This window comes from Entelurus aequoreus, linkage group LG24, assembly GCF_033978785.1.
Source record: "Entelurus aequoreus isolate RoL-2023_Sb linkage group LG24, RoL_Eaeq_v1.1, whole genome shotgun sequence".
In the NCBI taxonomy this organism is placed as follows: Eukaryota; Metazoa; Chordata; class Actinopteri; order Syngnathiformes; family Syngnathidae; genus Entelurus; species Entelurus aequoreus.
In genome coordinates, this window is record NC_084754.1 from 1,472,454 (window position 1) to 1,497,099 (window position 24,646).

General features: G+C 36.2%; 2 protein-coding genes across 2 annotated transcripts in view; one reads left to right on the forward strand and one right to left on the reverse strand.

The window, feature by feature from the left end:
• edc3 (enhancer of mRNA decapping 3 homolog (S. cerevisiae)) overlaps nt 1-24,646 on the reverse strand; it is a 233,816-nt gene that overhangs the window by 139,204 nt on the left and 69,966 nt on the right. The window contains exon 2 of the mRNA XM_062035915.1: nt 11,929-12,028. The gene's annotated coding sequence lies outside the window, so the exon portion shown is untranslated. The remainder of the gene's footprint in view (nt 1-11,928; nt 12,029-24,646) is intronic.
• Nucleotides 1-24,646, forward strand: part of alx4b (ALX homeobox 4b) — a 104,635-nt gene that overhangs the window by 50,084 nt on the left and 29,905 nt on the right. Inside the window, exon 2 of the mRNA XM_062035916.1 lies at nt 22,572-22,885. Coding sequence (XP_061891900.1) covers nt 22,572-22,885 — 314 coding nt within the window. The remainder of the gene's footprint in view (nt 1-22,571; nt 22,886-24,646) is intronic.

A 24,646-nucleotide genomic window follows, 5' to 3' on the forward strand; every position in this document is an offset into this window, starting at 1 on the left:
ATTACATGTTATGTAGACCACAAGGAAGTCTTTTACATTTACAAAAAAATATATATTATAATACGGTGCACCATTTGTATGAAAAAAGATCCAAACCTATGGTCTGGAAAATAAGGTGTATGCCTTGCTCAGTGGCACAATAGCGAATGAACTGAATGCCGCAGTCAAAAAACATTGCACGGTTAACCGTCGGTAAGGTCACGACATCAGCCTGCCTGCACGGAGACAGTAAGGGGCTTTGACAGGTGGGCCATGGCGATTGTTTCATTGCTCTCAGTCAGGAAGACATGGGAAGGATTCGGCGGTCCGGGGGCACCACTGTTTGACGTCCAAGACAGCCAAAGGAAAGTCCTCCATGAAAACAAACACGCAAGTTGTAGACAGCCAACGCCTAACTTCATCACTTCACAACTATTCCCCGGGCTTAGTCACCACACTAATGATCAACACGCTTCCTCATGATGCACTTTAGATGCCAAGACGACACTCCGGAGCAATTTCACTGACCGCTGACAAGACTAATGTGTGTGCGTAATCGCTGTAAATGTGATGTAATACAGTAAGAGCACACTGGAACACTAACTTTTAGTTAACACCCCCCCCCCGCTCCCCTCCACACACACACACACACACACACACACACACACACACACACACACACACACACACACACACACACACACACACACACACACACACACATTCTTGTATTTCGTACCTTCTTGAGACCTCCGAAAAAGGCCTACCTCTTTAGGACCACCCTTTCTACATATATAAAGATTTGTATTTACAACATTAATAATATATACATACTATGCAAATATAAAAAAGCTTGTTGTGAAAAATGAGACATGAAAAAGGTCACAATTTCACAAGAAAAACTTTTTCGGCAGCATTATAATAAAAGTCGTAATTTTACTCAACGCAGGTCAAAAGTTTACAAGAAAAAACTAAAAACAGTGTGCATTATGATAAAAGTTGGAATTTTACTCAATAACATTCGCAATTTTACAAGAAAAGCTTAACATGTTGGCGATTTTGTGAAAAGAGTCGTAATTTTACTCGACAAAAGTAACAATTGTATAAGAAAACTTTAAAATGTTGTCAATATTCTAATAATAATCGGAATTTTACTTGACAAAATTATGACAAAAGTCATAATTCCACTCAAAAAAATGCACTATTTCACAAGAACACAAAAATTGGCAATATTGTGGATAAGTCTGAATTTTATATGACAAATGTCACCATTTTGCATTAAAAAGTAATAATTTTACATAAAAAAGTAATAATTTTACAAGATGTTGCAATATTACAGAAACAAAAATAATATGAGAAATTGTTCCCAATTTTTTAAGAAAGAAGTCGACACATTGCGAGAAAAAGACTGCTTTTATCAATTTTTTGTTTGTAATTGGTTTTTAATCTTCATTATTTTCTTCAAGTTATTACAGTATGTCTCTATATACATATTTATTTTAGTCTTTTAATTAATTTTGGCTAAAGGGGGGCGCATTTCAATTTTTTACACACACTTGTTATTACATATGTTGACCAGAGGGGGAGCACTTTTAAAACCGACACACAGTCAATTTGAAAAATCTGTCCTTTTTGATAGATTTCACCACCAGGGGTGCAAATGAGACATTCTCTATTAGATGCAATGGTTTTCTGTATTGGGACCATGATTTATGTTATCACTTGTTCACACCTCCTCATATGGAAGGTACTTTTCCTTGTTGATGTCTCAAGAAGGGTAGAAATACAACACACACACACACACACGCACACACACACACACACACACACACACACACACACACACACACACACACACACACACATTCTTGTATTTCGTACCTTCTTGATACCTCCGAAAAAGGCCTACCTTTTTAGGACCACCCTTTCTAGATATATAAAGATGTGTATTTACAACATTAATAATATATACATACTATGCAAATATAAAAAAGCTTGTTGTGAAAAATGAGACATGAAAAAGGTCACAATTTCACAAGAAAAACTTTTTCGGCAGCATTATAATAAAAGTCGTAATTTTACTCAACGCAGGTCAAAAGTTTACAAGAAAAAACTGAAAATGTGTGCATTATGACAAAAGTTGGAATTTTACTCAATAACATTCGCAATTTTACAAGAAAAGCTTAACATGTTGGCGATTTTGTGAAAAGAGTCGTAATTTTACTCGACAAAAGTAACAATTGTATAAGAAAACTTTAAAATGTTGTCAATATTCTAATAATAATCGGAATTTTACTTGACAAAATTATGACAAAAGTCATAATTCCACTCAAAAAAATGCACTATTTCACAAGAACACAAAAATTGGCAATATTGTGGATAAGTCTGAATTTTATATGACAAATGTCACCATTTTGCATTAAAAAGTAATAATTTTACATAAAAAAGTAATAATTTTACAAGATGTTGCAATATTACAGAAACAAAAATAATATGAGAAATTGTTCCCAATTTTTTAAGAAAGAAGTCGACACATTGCGAGAAAAAGACTGCTTTTATAAATTTTTTGTTTGTAATTGGTTTTTAATCTTCATTATTTACTTCAAGTTATTACAGTATGTCTCTATATACATATTTATTTATTTTTTAATTTTGGCCAAAGGGGGCGCATTTAAATTTCTTACACACACTTGTTATTACATATGTTGACCAAAAGGGGAGCACTTTTAAAACCAACACAATGTCAATTTGAAAAATCCGTCCTTTTTGATAGATTTCACCACCAGGGGTGCAAATGAGACATTCTCTATTAGATGCAATGGTTTTCTGTATTGGGACCATGATTTATGTTATCACTTGTTCACACCTCCTCATATGGAAGGTACTTTTCCTTGTTGATGTCTCAAGAAGGGTAGAAATACAACACACACACACACACACACACACACACACACACACACACACACACACACACACACACACACACACACACACACACACACACACACACACACACACACACACACACACACACACACACACACACACACATTCTTGTATTTCTAACCTTCTTGAGACCTCCGAAAAAGGCCTACCTCTTTAGGACCACCCTTTCTACATATATAAAGATGTGTATTTACAACATTAATAATATATACATACTATGCAAATATAAAAAAGCTTGTTGTGAAAAATGAGACATGAAAAAGGTCACAATTTCACAAGAAAAACTTTTTCGGCAGCATTATAATAAAAGTCGTAATTTTACTCAACGCAGGTCAAAAGTTTACAAGAAAAAACTGAAAATGTGTGCATTATGACAAAAGTTGGAATTTTACTCAATAACAGTCGCAATTTTACAAGAAAAGCTTAACATGTTGGCGATTTTGTGAAAAGAGTCGTAATTTTACTCGACAAAAGTAACAATTGTATAAGAAAACTTTAAAATGTCAATATTCTAATAATAATCGGAATTTTACTTGACAAAATTATGACAAAAGTCATAATTCCACTCGAAAAAATTCACTATTTCACAAGAACACAACAATTGGCAATATTGTGGATAAGTCTGAATTTTATATGACAAATGTCACCATTTTGCATTAAAAAGTAATAATTTTACATAAAAAAGTAATAATTTTACAAGATGTTGCAATATTACAGAAACAAAAATAATATGAGAAATTGTTCCCAATTTTATAAGAAAGAAGTCGACACATTGCAAGAAAAAGACTGCTTTTATCAATTTTTTGTTTGTAATTGGTTTTTAATCTTCATTATTTACTCCAAGTTATTACAGTATGTCTCTATATACATATTTATTTATTTTATTTTTTTAAATTTTGGCCAAAGGGGGCACATTTAAATTTCTTACACACACTTGTTATTGAGTTTCTGGAGCATCACATTTGTGGGGTCAATTAAATGCTCAAAATGGCCAGAAAAAGAGAACTTTCATCTGAAACTCGACAGTCTATTCTTGTTCTTAGAAATGAAGGCTATTCCACAAAATTGTTTGGGTGACCCCAAACTTTTGAATGGTAGTGTATGTTGACCAGAGGGGGAGCACTTTTAAAACCAACACAGTCAATTTGAAAAATCCGTCCTTTTTGATAGATGTCACCACCAGGGGTGCAAATGAGACATTCTCTATTAGATGCAATGGTTTTCCGTATTGGGACCATGATTTATGTTATCACTTGTTCACACCTCCTCATATGGAAGGTACTTATCCTTGTTGATGTCTCAAGTAGGGTACAACACACACACACACACACACACACACACACACACACACACACACACACACACACACACACACACACACACACACACACACACACACACACTTACACACACTTATATTTAGTACCTTCTTGAGACCTCCGAAAAATGCCTCCGTCTTTAGGCCCACCCTTTCTAGATATATAAAGAAGTGTATTTACAACATTAATAATATATACATACTATGCAAATATAAAAAAGCTTGTTGTGAAAAATTAGTTGGGATGTCACATGAAAAAGGTCACAATTTCACAAGAAAAACTTAGAATTTCGGCAGCATTATAATAAAACTCGTAAGTTTACAAAGTTGTAAGTTTACAAGAAAAAACTGAACATTTCTGCAACGTTATGATAAAAGTTGGAATTTTACTCAATAACAGTCGCAATTTTACAAGAAAAGCTTAACATTTTGGCAATTTTATGAAAAGAGTCGTAATTTTATTTGACAAAAGTCACAATTTTATAAGAAAACTTTTAAATTTGGCCAATATTATAATAATAATTACTTGGCAAAATTATGACAAAAGTCATAATTTTACTCAAAAAATTTCACTATTTCACAACAACAACAAAAATTGGCAATATTGTGATAAAAGTCAGAATTTTATATGACAAATGTCACCATTTTGCATTAAAAAGTAACAATTTTACATAAAAAAGTAGTAATTTTACGAGAACATATTGCAATATTACAGAAACAAAAAGAAAATGAGAAATTGTTCCCAATTTTATAAGAAAGAAGTCGACACATTGTGAGAAAAACTTTGCTTTTGTTTGTAATTGGTTTTTAATGTTTATTATTTACTTCAAGTTATTACAGTGTGTCTCTATATACATATTTATTTATTTAAAAAAAAAAAAAATTTTGGCCAAAGGGGGCGCATTTCAAATTCTTATACACACTTGTTATTACATATGTTGACCAGAGGGGGAGCACTTCAAAGAAGTCGACACATTGCGAGAAAAAGACTGCTTTTAGTTAATTTTTTGTTTGTAATTGGTTTTAATCTTCATTATTTACTTCAAGTTATTACAGTATGTCTCTATATACATATTTTTTATTTTTTTATTTTGGCCAAAGGGGGCGCATTTCAATTTCTGACACACACTTGTTATTACATATGTTGACCAGAGGGGGAGCACTTCAAATTTTTTTTTACACACACACTTGTTATTTCATATGTTGACCAGAGGGGGAGCACTTCAAATTTTTTTTTTACACACACACTTGTTATTTCATATGTTGACCAGAGGGGGAGCACTTTTAAAACCGACACACAGTCAATTTGAAAAATCCCTCCTTTTTGGAACCACCCTAATTTTGATAGATTTCACCACCAGGGGTGCAAATGAGGCATTCTCTATTAGATGCAAAGGCTTTCCGTATTGGGACCATGATTTATGTCCTAACTTGTTCACACCTCCTCATATGGAAGCTACTTTTCCTTGTTGATGTCTCAAGAAGGGTAGAAATACAAGAACACACACACACACACACACACCCACACACACAGCATGCGCCCCCCACCTCCGTGGGGGTCTGACCCAATATTTAAAATGTACTTATTTTGTTCTAGGGTCAAATTGTCACCATCATAAACCATTTCAACTGCACAAGAAAAGGTGATTTACTATTTTAACATTCATCTCAACCGTCATAAAAGTGTTACAATTTCAGAATAAAAGATAGACTGTGTACTCGTGCTTATTGCATATGGTGAGTCAACTTCGTCACTTTCAAACATTCCTAAAAAGAAGTTACTCAGTGTATATTTACATTAAAAAGGACCTATGATGATTATAAACTCCATTTAAAAACACTTCCATGTGGTCTAGATCAGTAGTTTTTTTTTACCAAGTACCACCTCAGAAAACTCTCCAAGTACCACCATAAGGACCAACATTAAAATACAGTAGCATAGTAGGACTAAGTGTTCATTAAAACAAGGCAGGTGATTTATTGAACAAGTTTATTATTTTGAACACTTTAGCATTACTGCAATTTTAAAGAAGTTTAATGCCCATGATGTCCAACTGCAGGTCCTTATTATATTTAGTCAAAAGCATATCATTGTCTGCTGTATTGAACCGTTTCGGTACGGGGGTTCCGGTTCGGTTCGGAGGTGTACCGAACGAGTTTCCACACGGACATATTAAGTAGCGTAACGCACGTTGTGTAAACAATGCACACCGAGGCACAACACACGGCATGCTAGCAGCTAACGGGCTAGGATAGACTGACCATACGTCCTCTTTTCACCGGACATGTCCTCTTTTGTGGAGCTGTCAGGGCGGACTTTCTTAAATGCCTCAAATGTCCGGCATTTTGAGTTAGGGTTGCGTGTATTTTCAATGTACGTTCAGGGTTAAGAAGGGGTTAAAAACAAAACAAACAGCAGCATTGGTGAGGGAGGGGCAGAGACAGACAGAGAGAGAGAGTTATGATAAACGTGCATGCGTCGCCAGGCTCTGCTTTTTATCCATAGATTTATCACATTTAATTTTTTATTATCTATAGCAGGGGTGTCAAAAGTGTGCCCCGGAGGCCATTTGCGGCCCACAGCTAATGTTTTAAAGGCCCACGGCACATTCTAAAAATACTATTCAAAGAAACAAAAACATAACAAAAGTGAAATAAAAAAGCTTAAAGGTTAAATGTCATTTAGAAAAAGTTGCAATGTTGACTAATAAAACAAAGCTGGTTTTTTTTCTCTTTCAAACTGTCATTGCTCAAAACGTAATATTGAATCAAAATCAATGTTATTATGAATTATTGACCTATCCAAGGTTCCGATTACTTCACATCAAATATTACACTAAGAAAAATATTTTTGGTGGAAGATTTTGCAAATTTGGTAAATAAATAACCCAAAAATGTATATTTTGTTGTTTTCTTACTGTACCGAAAATGAACCGAACCGTGACCTCTAAACCGAGGTACGTACCCAACCCAAATGTTTGTGTACCGTTACACCCCTAATTTGACAATGACAATGTTGAATAGTTGAACATTTTACATGAATTGTGGCTGAATTAAGCACTAATGTAACCATAATAAATAACAATGCAAGTAACCTTTTCAAATGCAATAAGCATTTTTTTTGCATTACTGTGTTTTTTTTATTGGAATGTTAATAACTTAAATAGGTAAACAAACTGGACTCTAAATATTTGTTAACTGAAATTGCACTTCAATAAATATTGAACACCTAGAAGTGCAGTGCATTCCCTCAATTGGAAAAACTTTGTTTTGTTGTCTTTTTTGTTTACAAAAAAACCCCCCCAAAAAATCCTACAATTGTAATTGTTTATCCAATTACAATTGTAGGATTTTTTCAAATGCCTCTGGACACTGTATTTAACGCTTTTTAATGCCATTTAAGGCCTTAATTTTCGCTGAGTCCATTTAGTGACTTTTAATGCTTTTTAATGACCCGCGTAAACCCGGGTAGTGTATTTAGTTCTCAGTTTTAGACGCTCACGGCTCTGAAGTCTTACAAGATATCTAAAAGTCTGAGGAAGACAATGTGACCCTATCAGTAAAAGTTGAATGTTTTGTTTAGGATGTTTCACCTTTCATCCAATGTCTTCAGCTATACATTTTGGGTGTGGAGTTTCCCTAATATATGTCTCTAGTGGGTGTGTCCCCTGGGTGTGGTTCCAATAAGGTTGTTGTTACAGCCAAGTAGGGCTGCAACTAACGATTCATTTGATAATCCATTAATCTGTCGGTTATTACTTCGATTAATCGATTAATAATCGGATAAAAGAGACAAACTACATTTCTATCCTTTCCAGTATATTATTTGAGAAAAAAAACAGCATACTGGCACCATACTTATTTTGATTATTGTTTCTCAGCTGTTTGTAAATGTTGCAGTTTATAAAAAAATAAAAAATAAAAATAAAATAAAATAATAGCCTCTGCGCATGTCATCGATCCAACGAATCGATGACTAAATTAATCGCCAACTATTTTTATAATCGATTAGTTGTTGCAGCCCTAATTGTTACTAAGTTTTGAGCGAGAAAAAAATGTTTTGACAAAAACTATAAAACAATGTTACTGTATGACATTCTGACAAAATTACACATGTGACCAAATATTAATATTATCTTTCAAATTTAATTTAAAGTGTATTTAATTTTAGGAAGCAAAATTTGTGATTAGTCTTGAAAAAGTGTGACTAATGTATTTTTTCTTCTTTCATAATTTTTGTCCATATACATTTAACTTGAATAAATAAAATTGTCATTTTGAGTGTCCCGTCTATCCTTTCCAGTATTTTATTAAGAAAGCAGCATACTGGCACCATACTTATTTTGATTATTGTTTCTCAGCTGTTTGTACATGTTGCAGTTTATAAATAAAGGTTTATTTAAAAAAATAAAGCCTCTGCGCATGTGCATAGCATAGATCCAACGAAACGATGATTAAATTAATCGGCAACTATTTTTAAAATCAATTTTAATCGATTAGTTGTTGCAGTCAACCACCGTCCTGTGTGCCAGTAGATTATTCACAGTGATGGGCAAGCTACTGCCCAAATGTAGTAAGCTAAGCTACAAGTGACTCTCGAATAAACGTAGCAAGCTACACTACAAGCTGCATGGCAAAAGTAGCTTGCTACATCAAAGATACATTTAATGACATTTCTATCTATGGTCCCACATGTATAATATCAATGTTCATGTAACTGAGAGTGTACCAATCCATTACTGTTAACTATCTGTCATTTAGTGTGTATTTATTTAATTTGCATTTTCTTTGGCCCACCCATATAGTGTTGTTTATTTTCTCTATCGACAATAAAAAAACAGCATCTATCTTTATCTTGACCAAAAAAAACAAAACAATGACTTGCGTGTTGTTTGGGAACAGTTGGTAATGGTTATGTGTGTAACGGAGTTAAAATACACCTTTGTTATTTATTATATTTTGTTTGTGAATTTTATCTTCAAGTTCAAATACCATATTTTTCGGACTATAAGTCGCAGTTTTTTTTCATAGTTTGGCCGGGGGTGCGATTTATACTCAGGAGCGACTTATGTGTGAAATGATGAACACATTAGCGTAAAATATCAAATAATATTATTGATGTCATTGACGTAAGAGACTAGACGTATAAGATTTCATGGGATTTAGCGATTAGGAGTGACAGATTTTTTGGTAAACGTATAGCATGTTCTATATGTTATAGTTATTTGAATGACTCTTACCATAATATGTTACGTTAACATACCAGTTGGTTATTTATGCCTCATATAACGTACACTTATTCAGCCTGTTGTTCACTATTCTTGATTTATTAGGGCCCGCACGGCCCATTGTCAAAGGAATCCCAAAGGGAGTCCTTTTGCAATGGGACGAAAGGACCTATTGAATTTGTAAAGTTTTATTATTATTATTATTATTATTATTATTATACCGGCCGCCTCTTCGAGCTGCAATTTGACCCACTTAACATGCTTCAAAACTCACCATATTTGACACACACATCAGGACCTGCGAAAATTGCCATTTAATAAAAAAACCAAACCCCAAAACTCAAAATTGCGCTCTAGCACCCCCTAGGAAAAAACAAAAACAAACTGCCTGTAACTCCCACTAGGAAGGTCTTAGAGACATGAAACAAAAACCTCTATGTAGGTCTCACTTAGACCTACATTTCATAATTTAACATCCTCGGGCAAAAACCAACAGGAAGTTGGCTAATCCCCCTTCAAGACAAAATTGTACTAAAAACACTAATTTTTGCCTCTTTGAGCTGTAATTTGACCCCCTTAAAATACTTCAAAACTCACCAAACTTTTCACACACATCAGGACCGGTGGAAATTGCGATCTAATAAAAAAGAACGAACCCCAAAACTCAAAATTGCGCTCTAGCGCAATTTTTGAATAAAACACAGACAAAACTGCTCCTCGGAGGAAAACACAGACAAAACTGCTTGTAACTTCTTAGAGACATGAAACAAGAACCTCTATGTAGGTCTCACTTAGACCTACATTTCATAGATTGACATCCTTCAGCAACTAGCACCTGCCAAATATGCTTGCAGCTTTATTTTAAATTGCCTTTCAAATGTCTATTCTTGGTGTTGGCTTTTATCAAATACATTTCCCCCCAAAATGCAACTTATACTCCAGTGCCACTTATATATGTTTTTTTCCTTCTTTATTATGCATTTTCGGCCGGTGCGACTTATACTCCGGAGCGACTTATACTCCGGAGCGACTTATAGTCCGAAAAATCCGGTAGTTTTCTTTTCTGCTCACCTATGAGAGGACGGTTTGATATCTTTTTGTCCCTCCTGAGTTCCTGTAGTCCTCCAGTGTTGTGTAGCCCCTCCCTTCTTCCCCTCACAGAAAAGTTTTACATGGCTGAGGGTGAGTCTCGGTCGGGCGATCCCACCGACATTTTGTTTGTTTTTCGGTAGAAAAGAGGTCTTTGATTAATGAATGTGTGTACCAAGAATGTGAATATGTTTACCTGAGTTGTCCTCTAGTTTTAAGTTTGGATTCCAGGTAACTTTCAACATCGCTAATATTGGCGCCAACCGGCTGCTCTTTGTTGTATGAGACTTGCTCAGTGTGTGTGCTTACGTGCGTAGGTAACGAGTGTTATTCTGTGTGTTTCGGCGTGAGCCCAAGAAAGACGGGATACCGACATTGTCTGATTGTCGCCCGCACATTTGTGGTTTTATTGTATTTTCTAAGGTTTTACCTATAGCAAATGCTACATGTTTTGTTCTGCCACGGAATGGCGCTTAGAATGTACATTTCAATATTTTACAGACCGTTTGTATCGGTCTTTTTTATTGTAAATTGTTAAAGATTTATATGTAGACAGAAAAAAGTTTTACATGGCTGAGGGCGTAAGCCAAACAAAGACGGGATACCGACATTGTCGCCCGCAGGTTGGAAAGAAAAGAAATAAAGCTGAGAACAGTGGAAAGAGTCTCATCATTGTGCCGACACAGAACAGTTACATGTGCAGTAAAAATGTTCATGACCTCAACTCACCTTAATGTGTGTTCCTAAATTTGTGTTCCACGTCTTCGTTGAAGAGAGCAGTTATGATTTTGGTTTAAAGAGTAAACAACTACAAACTAAGGTAACACATACATTTGTCTAACTATGGCCAAGGACGGGCATTATTGTGGGTTTCCTGCACATCGTCTTCATCAGTAAAGGAAAAATCTAATCTGCGTGAGAGAATCCCTCTGACATTTTCAAGTCTGTTTTCATTTTTTTTTTTGAGTGGTCAGCTTGAAGCGTCCCTCTGTCTCGGACTCCCTCGTCATCATGTGACATGAGTGAGTGACTGTTATGGTTTTGCTTTTTGATTGATTGAAACTTGTATTAGTAGATAGTACAGTACAGTACATAGTTTCGATGACCCGCCTTATCTTGCCTCTGATTGGCCAGTCCGTAATGTTTCGCCCTAACCTTAGCCAATTGTGATTCATCATACGGACACCAACCAATCATCATGAATGTTCTCCGTATGTATGGAAGTTCTCATTCATCTCAGGTCATTGGATTTTCTCCATAGTTCTCTTTGTAGCTTGTAGCTTTTATGTAAGCTACAAGCTAAGCTACTCGTTCAAAAAGTAGTGAAACTAGAGCCAAGCTACTGGGAAATGGAGTAAAGCTACGTACCTTAGCGACATGTAGCTTCTTACTGCCCATCACTGGTTATTGGCCTGTCAGGTGGCAACACAACTCGGTAGCGGCCACTCCTCCCACGGTACGAGACAATCTTTAGGTGAGAGAAGACAGGGTATCGTTATAGACCACATGTGTCAAACTCAAGGCCCGGGGCCAGCTTGAAAGCCTGGAAATAATATGTATTAATAAAGTACCGTAACTTTTCTTACTGTATTATTTCTTTCTATTTCGGGAGAAAAAAAATTTATGTATCGCATGCAATCGCAAATGATGTTAACTTAAATATTGTCTAATTATGCAAAAATACATTATCAAACATTCAAAACAATTTATAAATAGAAATTAATACTAATAATAATGATTTCAAAGCAAGTTATCCATCAAATTGTGCAATGTAAAAGTAGCAATAGAGCCATCCATCCATCCATTTCCTACCGCTTGTCCCTATTGGGGTCACGGGGGGTGCTGGAGCCTATCTCAGCTGCATTCGGGGTAAAATTGTGAAATTTACTGTGGTTTTTACAGCATTTTTCTCAAAATGAAAAAAACTGTACTTTTTTTACTGTAATAAACTGTGGTGCCGTTTTGGCATTTACAGTGATACACCGAAAAATCTACAATTGTTAATTTGCGGTAGAAAACAAACAAAAAAAACCTGGGAGCTCAGGTGCCAAAATTTGACTGTAAAATAACAGGTATTTTTTAATTTACAGTAAAAAAAAATAATGTAAATTTTACAGTAACATTTTGGCAACTGAGTTGCCTTTTTTTTTTTACCATAAAAACAGCAGTACTGTACACTGGATTTTGAGGTGAAATTATTGCAACTTACCATATTTTTTTTACATTTTAGTTTAAAAAAAATCTACCAATAAAATAACAATGCAAGTAACCCTTTCAAATGCAATAAGCATTTTTTTCAACCATTGTAATTGGAAGGTTAATAACTTAAATAGGTAAACAAACTGAACTCTAAATATTTGTTAGCTAAAATTGCAGTTCAATAAATATCGAACATCTTGAAGTGCAGTTTTTTCCCTCAATTGGAAAACATTTGTTTTGTTGTCTTTTTTGTTTATAAAAAAGACAACCAAAAGAAAATCCTACAATTGTAATTGTTTATACAATTACAATTGTGTGATTTTTTTACATGCCTCTGGACATTGTATTTAACGCTTTTTCATGCCACTTGGTAAGGCCTTCATTTTTGCAAAATCCATTTAGTGACTTTTAATGCTTTTTAATGACCTGCGTAAACCCTTGGCATTTACAGTAATACACCAAAAAATTTACAGTTGTTGATTTGCGGTAAACTAAAAAAGCTAACTGGCACCTCAGGTGCCAAAATTTTACTGTAAAATTGCATTTTTTTATTTATTTACGGTAAAAAAAATGTTTTTAAATTTTACAGTAAAATTTAAAAAAAAAAGTTTTTAAATTTTACAGTAAAATTCTGACAACTGAACTGCCTTTTTTTTTTTTTTTTTAACCATTTACAGTAATATACACTACATTTTGAGGTGAAATTATTGCAACTTACCATATTTTTTTTACATTTTACTTTAAAATGCATAAAACAATGGTGTAATAATAGTATTCACTGTTAGACGCGGCCCTCTGGAGCCAAACATAACTGCCATGTGGCCCTCAGTGAAAAGCACTTTGACACCTCTGTTATAGACGGACAACTCAATCAATCAATCAATGTTTATTTATATAGCCCTAAATCACAAGTGTAGCGATTGTTTGTAAGAGGTCATTGCACACTGCACTGCATAAACATCACTGATTTGACTTCTTGGCATTTTGTCCAAAGATTCAACCTTTGGTGATTACCATGCATGACCTTGACAAACAATCTACCTTATTTTCCGGACCATAGGGCGCACCGGATTATAAATCGCACTGCCGAAGCGCGGGTCTATTCAGGTCTTTTTTCATGCAAAAGCGCATTAAAGGGGTCATATTATTTGTTTGTTTTTGTAAATATAAAAGACTTCCTTGTGGTCTACATAACATGTAATGGTGGTTCTTTGGTCAAAATGTTGCATAGATGATGTTTTACACATCATCTTCAAGTCGCTTTCTGACAGTCGCTTCAGGATGCGCCGTTTTGTGGGCGGTCTTATTTACGTGGCTCACCTTCGACAGCGTCTTCTCCCCGTCATCTTTGGAAGGACGGGAGTGGAAGAAGTGTCAAAAGGTGGAGGTAACTGTTTTAATGACATTCAGACTTTACTTCAATCAATAACAGAGCAGCATCTCCTCATCCGTGGCTCACTAGTGCAACAACAACGCCGGAAATGTGTCCCGTGAAAAACCGTCCGACCTGAACTCTCTAATAACTAAAGTTGGTGACACTTTAGTATGGAGAACACATATTCACCATTAATTAGTTGCTTATTAACGTGCAAATTAGTAACATATTGGCTCTTCATTAGTCATTATTAAGTACTTATTAATGCCTTATTTAGGGATGATACTCGAAACTGGTTTTCCCGGTTGTTCGATAAGAAAAGAACCGAGTTCTCGGACTCAAATCCCTTTTTGAGAACCGGTACCCGTTATCGAGACCACAATAGTAAAGAAAAAGAGTTGGTTCTTTATTCGAATCCCTCGGAACGAATCCCGTCCCGACCAGAAATGCTCCGTGTGACATCACAAGAACACTATTCGGGGCTACCGCGCATGCTCGTCACTCCCGTTGCATGCTGGGTAGTGTAGTTGTTATATTCTCTAGCTCATAACATCACATCTTTCCCCCTCTAAAGAAATAATGTTAACTCAATAAAGTGTATTTCTTTTTTTAGCTTTAAATTTTTATTTATTAGCATTGTAACCACATTTGCAAACAGCTTTTCTCTTCATAGAAGTTTCTTTCAATAAAGAAATAAAGTGCAAAAATGTCAAAGCATCATAACAAACAGTTATGTCAAATAGCAGCAGAAGTGCACTTTTTGGAGAGCTGTATTATTTTCAGTTTTGTGCCCAAGGGACTGATTTTATTTAACACTATATTATTATTTATACACCTATAGTGATCACAGAGACAGCTTGTTTTTGTGTTACTGTATATATTTGTTTCTCTGAAAAATCCCACTTAATATACTTTGGGTAACAACAGTCAATATTTATTTATTTATTTTTAGGGGGTAACAGTCAATATTTATTTATTTATTAGATTCAATTGTTTTCTTATATAATAAAAGTGAGCTTTTGTTAAACCAAATATTGTGTATTTTTTTCCATATACAACAACCTATCTGGACTCCATAAGAGAATCGATAAGGAATCGGTTCGATAAGAGGATTCGATTATAGGCTCGAACTCGATAATTTCTTATCAAACATCATCCCTAGCCTTATTCTGCATGGCCTTATTATACAACCAGTAAGCCATTAACTAAGAGTCTTCTCTCAATAACCTCAGAATTATTGCTTATTAGTAACCCTAACCCTAACCCTTATATGTTCAACAACGCTGGAAATTTGTCCCGTGAAAAACCGTCCGACCGGAACTCTCTAATAACTAAAGTTCCTTGGGTGAATAATGTAAACTCACTACACCGGTATGTTTTAGTGCTTTCATGGTGAGTTTACTAACAGATATAAGTAAGAACTTTACACTACTTTATATTAGAAATGGCAACAGCGGAGGATGAATGTCCCATAACAAGAAGATAGAGAAAAAGAAGACGCTTATCGATTACGTAATCGGCACGGACTACAAAGGCGGACGTGCGCAAATTTTCAGGACTTATGCAGATCTCAAATACACATCAGCAGGTACCAGAAGGTAAGAAAAGTTGCTTTTGCATAATATTGTGAAACAAAACGCCAGATAATATGTCTGCTAATGGGTGCCATTTTGCGGTCCTTACACACACACCATAGTAATACTTGTATCTCTGACTACGGTAGCCGTAAAGGGCCGACAATCCATCAAGCGGTGCGGCTTCAAATTCATACTAAAACATTTTGACAGATTTTTGAGTGCCGTGTGTCATGTTCTTTATTCTCAAAGGAACATTTAAAGTTTTGGTGTTGCTTACTGGCGTCATATTGCAGTCTGCACGTATCTCTTATGTGTGACTGCCATCTACTGGTCACACTTATCATTACACCATGTACCAAATAAAATAGGATCGAGGTCGGTAAGCACAACCAGAATTATTCCGTACATTAGGCTTCACCAGGTTATAAGGCGCACTGTCGATTTTTGAGAAAATGGAAGGATTTTAAGTGCGCCTTATAGTCCGAAGAATACAATTTGACCCTATGTACGACTTTAGAGGCAGATTTTAGGACTTGAATACGTTTCAGAGGTTTCACTGTCTTTATGATGCAATAAATGAGTCCAAGACAGACCCTGCCTATGAACACAGAAAAAGTGACAGAGCACGGGGCCTGCAACCGGAGACATGTACGCTTATTTACCCGCCCTGCTGTTTGCTTATTTGAAGGGGAAGGGACAGCCTTCCACATCTCCAAAAGCCAAATAAAAAAACAAAACAACTCTTGGATGTGCTGGCAGGAACAGGGCCAGGTCTGTCACAGAATTGAGGCTGTCCAAATTGAAGACGACAAACACAATGTTGTTTATATCCGAGGGGCCAAAGTGTGCAGGGCACACAAGGCCAAACACACAAAGTCCTCAAAAAGGCTCGGGTTCCAGGCGGCGAGATTAAGAGACACCCTGGAAGCGGGTGTCACGTGAACGCGTCGTGACAAGCCTTTCAAACACGGAACCACAGATCACTTCAGTGCAGTGTAGATTCGGGGTATACAGACAAGACCTTTGAACCCCCAAATAAAACATTACAGAGGTGATGTAAGCCTAAAGTAGCTGCGTGATGGTGTGCAGAGGCACTTTTTTTTCCAGCCACATTCACCAAAAGCAACACATATTTGTAGGTGTATATTGCTCTTTGCCTGTAGCTGTTTTTCCTCAGGATCCTGGACGTCATTTGGGGAGGGGGGCGGGCATGTCCCCTGCACTTTTTCAGAAGGCACTTACTGTCCCCTGCGCTTTTTAATATCCATTGAATGGAGACAAGACAAACACTGGTGCCAGGTGGAAAACTGCCGCTCAGACTGAAGCTTGTCCCTTTAGCCCAGAGGTGTCAAACTGGTTTTCATTGAGGGCCACAGCGCAGTCATGGCCGCCCTTAGAGGGACGTTTGTAACACTAAAACAAATGTTCGCCAAAATTTGACCATAAAATCGATGCTAGTTCTTTTTACAGTGTATGACTGTAAATGGGGGAAAAAATGTACGACTGTTTTTGACCATAAAATTGATGTTTTTTTGTTTTGTTTTGTTTTTACAGTTTATCATTGAAATGGAAAACATTACTACTATTGTTTAAGGTAAAATTTTGACGACTGACGATTCTAAAATACCCGTTCTCAATTCGAACTGTTACTACGTCAGCATTTTTCAACCGATTCGAAAAATTCCAACAACAACGCATTTATATCATCTCGGACAATTGTGCTAGTATTAATATTTTCAAAATTCCCGTTTTTCCCTAAGTTCCAGGAATTCCAAAATAGCCATTTTCAACTGGAACTGTTACTACGTTAGTATTTTTCAAACGATTCGAAAAATTCCAACACCAACCGATTCATATCATCCAGGACAATTGTGCTAGTATCAATGTTTTCAAAATTCCCGGTTTTCCCTGAATTCCAGGAATTCCAAAATACCCATACTAAATTCGAACTGTTACTACTTCAGCATTTTTCAACCAATTCTAAAAATTCCAACACCAACCCATTCATATCATCTCGGACAATTGTGCTAGTATTAATATTTTCAAAATTCCCGTTTTTCCCTAAATTCCAGGAATTCCAAAATACCCATTCTCAATTCGAACTGTTACTACTTCAGCATTTTTCAACTAATTCTAAAAATTCCAACACCAACCCATTCATATCATCTAGAACAATTGTGCTAATATCAAAATTTTCAAAATTCCCGGTTTTCCCTAAATTCCAGGGATTCTAAAATACCCGTTCTCAATTTGAACTGTTACTGCGTCAGCATTTTTCAACCGATTCGAAAAATTCCAACACCAACGCATTCATATCATCTCCGACAATTGTGCTAGTATTAATATTTTCAAAATTCTCGTTTTTCCCTAAATTCCAGGAATTCCAAAATACCCATTCTCAATTCGAACTGTTACTACTTCAGCATTTTTCAACCAATTCTAAAAATTCCAACACCAACCCATTCATATCATCTAGGACAATTGTGCTAGTATCAAAATTTTCAAAATTCTCGTTTTTCCCTAAATTCCAGGAATTCCAAAATACCCATTCTCAATTCGAACTGTTACTACTTCAGCATTTTTCAACCAATTCTAAAAATTCCAACACCAACCCATTCATATCATCTCCGACAATTGTGCTAGTATCAAAATTTTCAAAATTCCCGGTTTTCCCTAAATTCCAAAATACCCATTCTCAATTCAAAGTGTTACTACATCAGCATTTTTCAACCGATTCGAAAAATTCCAACACCAACCCATTCATATCATCTCGGACAATTGTGCTAGTATTAATATTTTAAAAATTCCCGTTTTTCCCTAAATTCCAGGAATTCCAAAATACCCATTCTCAATTCGAAAGTGTTACTACATCAGCATTTTTCAAACGATTCGAAAAATTCCAACACCAACCCATCAATATCATCTAGGACAATTTTGCTGGTATCAATGATTTTAAAATTCCCGGTTTTCCCTTAATTCCAGAATACCCATTCTCAATTCAAACTGTTACTACATCAGCATTTTTCAACCGATTCGAAAAATTCCCAAACCAACCTTTTCATATAATCGAGGACAATTGTGCGGAAGTGGGCCCCAACTACAAGTCTGTGTACGTCCAGAACGAACTCTGAGCTTCTTGTTTGCTTCCATCACAAAACCCTTTCTTTGTTGGAATACTTCTCTTTTATTTATTTTATATCATAGATAGATAGATAGATAGTACTTTATTGATTCCTTCAGGTGAGAGAATAAGTATTTTCATTTGTTGAAACTAAAACACTACTGTTAATTGTTATGACTTTCATTCTTGTGTGCAAGTAATGTTATTTGTAGTATTGTAGTAGTTTGCAGTATTTTACATGGTATTGTATTTATTTGTAGTATTGTTGTAGTTTTATACATATTGTTTGCAATACCATGAATTGATTAACGTGGACCCCGGCTTAAACAAGTTGAAAAACTTATTCGGGTGTTACCATTTAGTGGTCAATTGTACGGAATATGTACTGAACTGTGCAATCCACTAATAAAAGTTTCAATCAATCAATAAATGTTAGTATCAATGTTTTCAAAGTTACCCGTTTTCCCGAAATTTCCAGGAATTTTCCAATCAAATGAATGGACGTATTCATAATTCTACAATGCCCTAAATAATAATAAATAAAATAAATAGTCATTTTTAAACCTGATTATGACCCGTCAACCATCCACCTACACTACCTTCCCTCATATCGAAAGCAAAACATGTTTTCCCTTTCTCAAAATTAACCAGTTTTCATGGAATTTCCTGGAATTTTCTCCCCACAATCTACTCCATATCCCACATTTCTCATCCGATTCGAACCATTCCAACAGCCACACACTCCACTCACCTTTGACAACCCAACTGCCATTTTCCAAGTAAAACATTTTTCCAGGAATTCCCAAAATAATCGCATGGCGTAATGGTCTTCCTTCTTTCCTTTTATGCCACATGACGCGGGTTCGATTCTCAGCAACGGCAGTGTTATTTAATGTCAGCAATTGTCTTACGAGAAGATTCCCTCCATAATTAGTGGTGATAAGCTACTACGCTAGCTAAAGCTGCCCCTGGGGTAGACTAACCATTTTATGGGTGCCACCCCTGACAAAAAAGTCTGGAAACGCCACTGGCGCCGTCCGCGAAAATAGCTTGTAAAATGTCAATTAATAAATGACAGGGTGCTTTATGTAAAAATAAAATAAAATAAACCTAGTCGCCTTACCAGACACACTAATTACAGATATAATCATAATGGTAGTGAACATCATGACAGTCTGTGGTAGTCTTGTGGTTACAGTGCGTGATCGTGAAAAATTAAACACATAGGGCCTGATTTACTGAGATCCAAATACCACGCGGCAATCCCCGTGTTGCGTGCGATTTACGAAGACTGCTTGTGCAATGGAAAAGTGGTGCAGGCCGCCTCATTCAAATGAGGATTTTGCGTGTACTATACGGGGCATCACCACAGAAACACTCATTTACTGCACATTCATGTTCTCGTGCTCCTACCTGTGGCGTTTTGCTATGTTGCAGGAGACATGTACCACTTTTTATGGGCATTTTAGAAGCAGTTGTGCAGCACATTTACATGCACAAAATGTTCTTCTTTTTTTTTTTTTTTTTACAGCTAAAGGTGCATGGGAGGGAGGCTCCACTTACTCTGCTCAAAACGCAAAAATTTAATACTTCAACAAATATTTTTCATATATGAAATATTTGTATAATTTACATATGTTACATGTGAAAAAAATTTAAGTCATTAAACAATAATGAAGGTCACCAAAACATCAATTGAATTGAGTTTTAATCAGCCCCTTAAGTCCTCTAGCAGCTATAAAATTATAAAATGACGTTGCTGAATAGACGATATGGCGAATATGTTTTTATTTCTACCGTCCAAAATGTTGACACACACACGTAGGTTGGAGGATTCTCGTCTGTCCATCCGCTAGCACCAATCCTGCAGTCAGTTTGCACGTCCGTCTGACAAGTGCTAAAAAAAAAAAACGGAAAATAGTGCTCGCAAAACGGTGATGAGCGTTGATAAAAAATATTGCGTCGCTAAATAATCATATCTGCTTTTTCTCCTCCGATGTTGTGGGCGTTCAGATGATCAGGATATATTTTGCAAATTAATAAAGACAGACACGCAAAATGGATTGCACACCCTATTCTGCTCATTTAAGAGACGCAATCCACCTTGCACACATTTAATAGATCAGCTTTGCGTGTGCTATCAAGTTCCAAGTGCATTAAATTGGTTGAAGCAAGTGTCCATTTATTTCAGTGGGAGCATCGAACTTTCCTCCAGAAGGTCTTATCTTTGTCCAGGTGATGTCAGATGAAACAAAAATGTTGCTGTTTGGCCACAATACCCAGCAATATGTTTGGAGGAGAAAAAGTGAGGCCTTTAATCCCAGGAACACCATGCTTACCGTCAAGCATGGTGGTGGTAGTATTATGCTCTTGGGTCTTGGGCGCATTTGGGTGTTCCAACAAGACAATGACACCAAACACACTTCAAAAGTGGTAAAGGAATGGCTAAATCAGGCGAGAATGAAGGTTTTTGAATGGCCTTCCCAAAGTCCTGACTTAAATGTGTGGACAATGCTGAAGAAACAAGTCCATGTCAGAAAACCAACAAATTTAGCTGAACTGCACCAATCTTGTCAAGAGGAGTGGTCAAAAATCCAAGCAGAAGTTTGTGGATGGCTACCAAAAGTGCCTTATTGCAGTGAAACTTGCCAAGGGACATGTAAGCAAATATTAACATTGCTGTATGTATACTTTTGACCCAGCACATTTTCTCACATTTTCAGTAGACCCATAATAAATTCATAAAAGAAGCAAACTTCATGAATGTTTTTTTGTGACCAACAAGTATGTGCTCCAATCACTACATCACAACAAAATAAGAGTTGCAGAAAGTATTGGAAACGCAAGACAGCCATGACATTATGTTCTTTACAAGTGTATGTACACTTTTGACCACGACTGTATATATATATATATATATATATATATATATATATATATATATATATATGACTGGCTGGTGTGCAGCATTCAGTCATATTGTTACTAGGGCTGCAAATAAGTAATTTGATAATCGATTAATCTGTCGATTATTACTTCGATTAATCAATTAATAATCGGATAAAAGAGACAAACTACATTTCTATCCTTTCCAGTATATTATTTGAGAAAAAAAACAGCATACTGGCACCATACTTATTTTGATTATTGTTTCTCAGCTGTTTGTAAATGTTGCAGTTTATAAAAAATAAAAAATAAAAATAAAATAAAATAATAGCCTCTGCGCATGTCATCGATCCAACGAATCGATGACTAAATTAATCGCCAACTATTTTTATAATCGATTAGTTGTTGCAGCCCTAATTGTTACTAAGTTTTGAGCGAGAAAAAAATGTTTTGACAAAAACTATAAAACAATGTTACTGTATGACATTCTGACAAAATTACACATGTGACCAAATATTAATATTATCTTTCAAATTTAATTTAAAGTGTATTTAATTTTAGGAAGCAAAATTTGTGATTAGTCTTGAAAAAGTGTGACTAATGTATTTTTTCTTCTTTCATAATTTTTGTCCGTATACATTTAACTTGAATAAATAAAATTGTCATTTTGAGTGTCCCGTCTATGAAAAGAGAAGTTTTTAAGGCAATGAAGACTAATAGACCGCCTCTACTTACCAAGTCAATGAAGTGCAAGTAGTGGAATAACAAGACATCAATATTCATCCCGCAGTATTCAAACAATCCTAATAACTAAACGCGTGGCTCTCACCTATCCCTTCATCTCTTGACGCAGGAAAAGACAACAACGGCCTGACAGAGTCCGAGCTGCCCTCTGGTGTCGACACCCCCGGGATGGAAGGCAGCTACCTAAATCTGAAGGAAACTGGCGTGAAGGGGCCAAGCGAGCGTCCGGGTTCAGATCTTTCCAGCCCTCTGGACAAAAACGAGGTTGAGAGCAACAAAGGCAAGAAGCGGCGCAATCGCACGACGTTTACAAGCTATCAGCTGGAGGAGCTGGAGAAGGTCTTCCAGAAGACCCACTACCCAGATGTGTACGCCCGCGAGCAGCTGGCACTGAGGACGGACCTGACGGAAGCTCGTGTGCAGGTGAGGTTGGGGGATTGATGATCACATGACATATTGAGCTGTATTGTACGCACACGTAGTTTGTAGGGTTGTACGGTATACCGGTACTAGTATAGTATCGCGGTACTAATGAAGTAAAAACGGTACTATACTTTGTTTGAAAAGTACCGGTTCCCGGGCACGACGGCGCGTGGTCGTGACATTGCTGGTTTTACAAGCAGAGGAGCATGTTCGGCAGCGCACAATCACGGAGTACTTACAAGCACACTCAGTGTGTAGACAGAAAAGGGAGAACGGACGCATTTTGGCTTAAAAACTGACGATAAAGGTGAAGTTATAACACTGAAACGCCCTCAGGAAGAGGTGCTTTAAGACATGGCTAGCGTGCTAGCAGCAAACATCCATCTGCAGTGTTTTAGCTACTTCTAAATCACTAATCCTCGCCTGCATGCCGACAAATAAAGTAACTTTTCTTATAAGTTTCATCTCTGCAGGACGAGTAATAGCTAAACATGCTTCACTACACACCGTAGTGCAGGCCTGGGCAATTATTTTGACTCGGGGGGCCAAATTTAGAGAAAAAAAATGTGTCTGGGGGCCGGTATATCTATCTATCTATGTATGCATACACTAGCGTTCAAAAGTTGGGGGTCACATGTAAATGTCCTTATTTTTGAAGGAAAAGCACTGTACTTTTCAATGAAGATAACTTTAAACTAGTCTTAACTTGAAAGAAATACACTCTATACATTGCTAATGTGGTAAATGACTATTCTAGCTGCAAATGTCTGCTTTTTGGTGCAATATCTACATAGGTGTATAGAGGCCCATTTCCAGCAACTATCACTCCAGTGTTCTAATGGTACAATGTGTTTGCTCATTGGCTCAGAAGGCTAATTGATGATTAGAAAAGCCTTGTGCAATCATGTTCACACATCTGAAAACACTTTAGCTCGTTACAGAAGCTACAAAACTCACCTTCCTTTGAGCAGATTGAGTTTCTGGAGCATCACATTTGTGGGGTCAATTAAACGCTCAAAATGGCCAGAAAAAGAGAACTTTCATCTGAAACTCGACAGTCCATTCTTGTTCTTAGAAATGAAGGCTATTCCACAAAGTTGTTTGGGTGACCCCAAACTTTTGAACGGTAGTGTATATATATGTAAGCTGTGTAACTCTGTTGTACAGTATGTGTGCTTGAGTCCTATTTTCAGGAACACTAATACAAACCCTCCCAATAATGTCTGATTGAATGCTAAAAATGTTACGACAGACCGCCTTAAAAAAACGGAATGGAATTTTACATTTTCTACTGAATGAGACACCCAGAATGTACATGAAAATAAAGAATGTGGGATTTACAATATTAACTATGAAGGATAAAACACTGAATATTGACAACATGTGAACGTCACACCCCCTCTCCAGCCACATATTTCTAAATCAAGCGAAACGCAACAAAGACGCAAAAAACACAGCGAAAAATGAACGATGACCATAGTAACTAATTAGATTACCATAGTAACTAGTACCGTATTTTTCGGACTATAAGTCGCGGTTTTTTTCATAGTTTGGCCGGGGGTGCGACTTATACTCAGGAGCGACTTATGTGTGAAATGATGAACACATTAGCGTAAAATATCCAATAATATTATTGATGTCATTGACGTAAGAGACTAGACGTATAAGATTTCATGGGATTTAGCGATTAGGAGTGACAGATTGTTTGGTAAACGTATAGCATGTTCTATATGTTATAGTTATTTGAATGACTCTTACCAT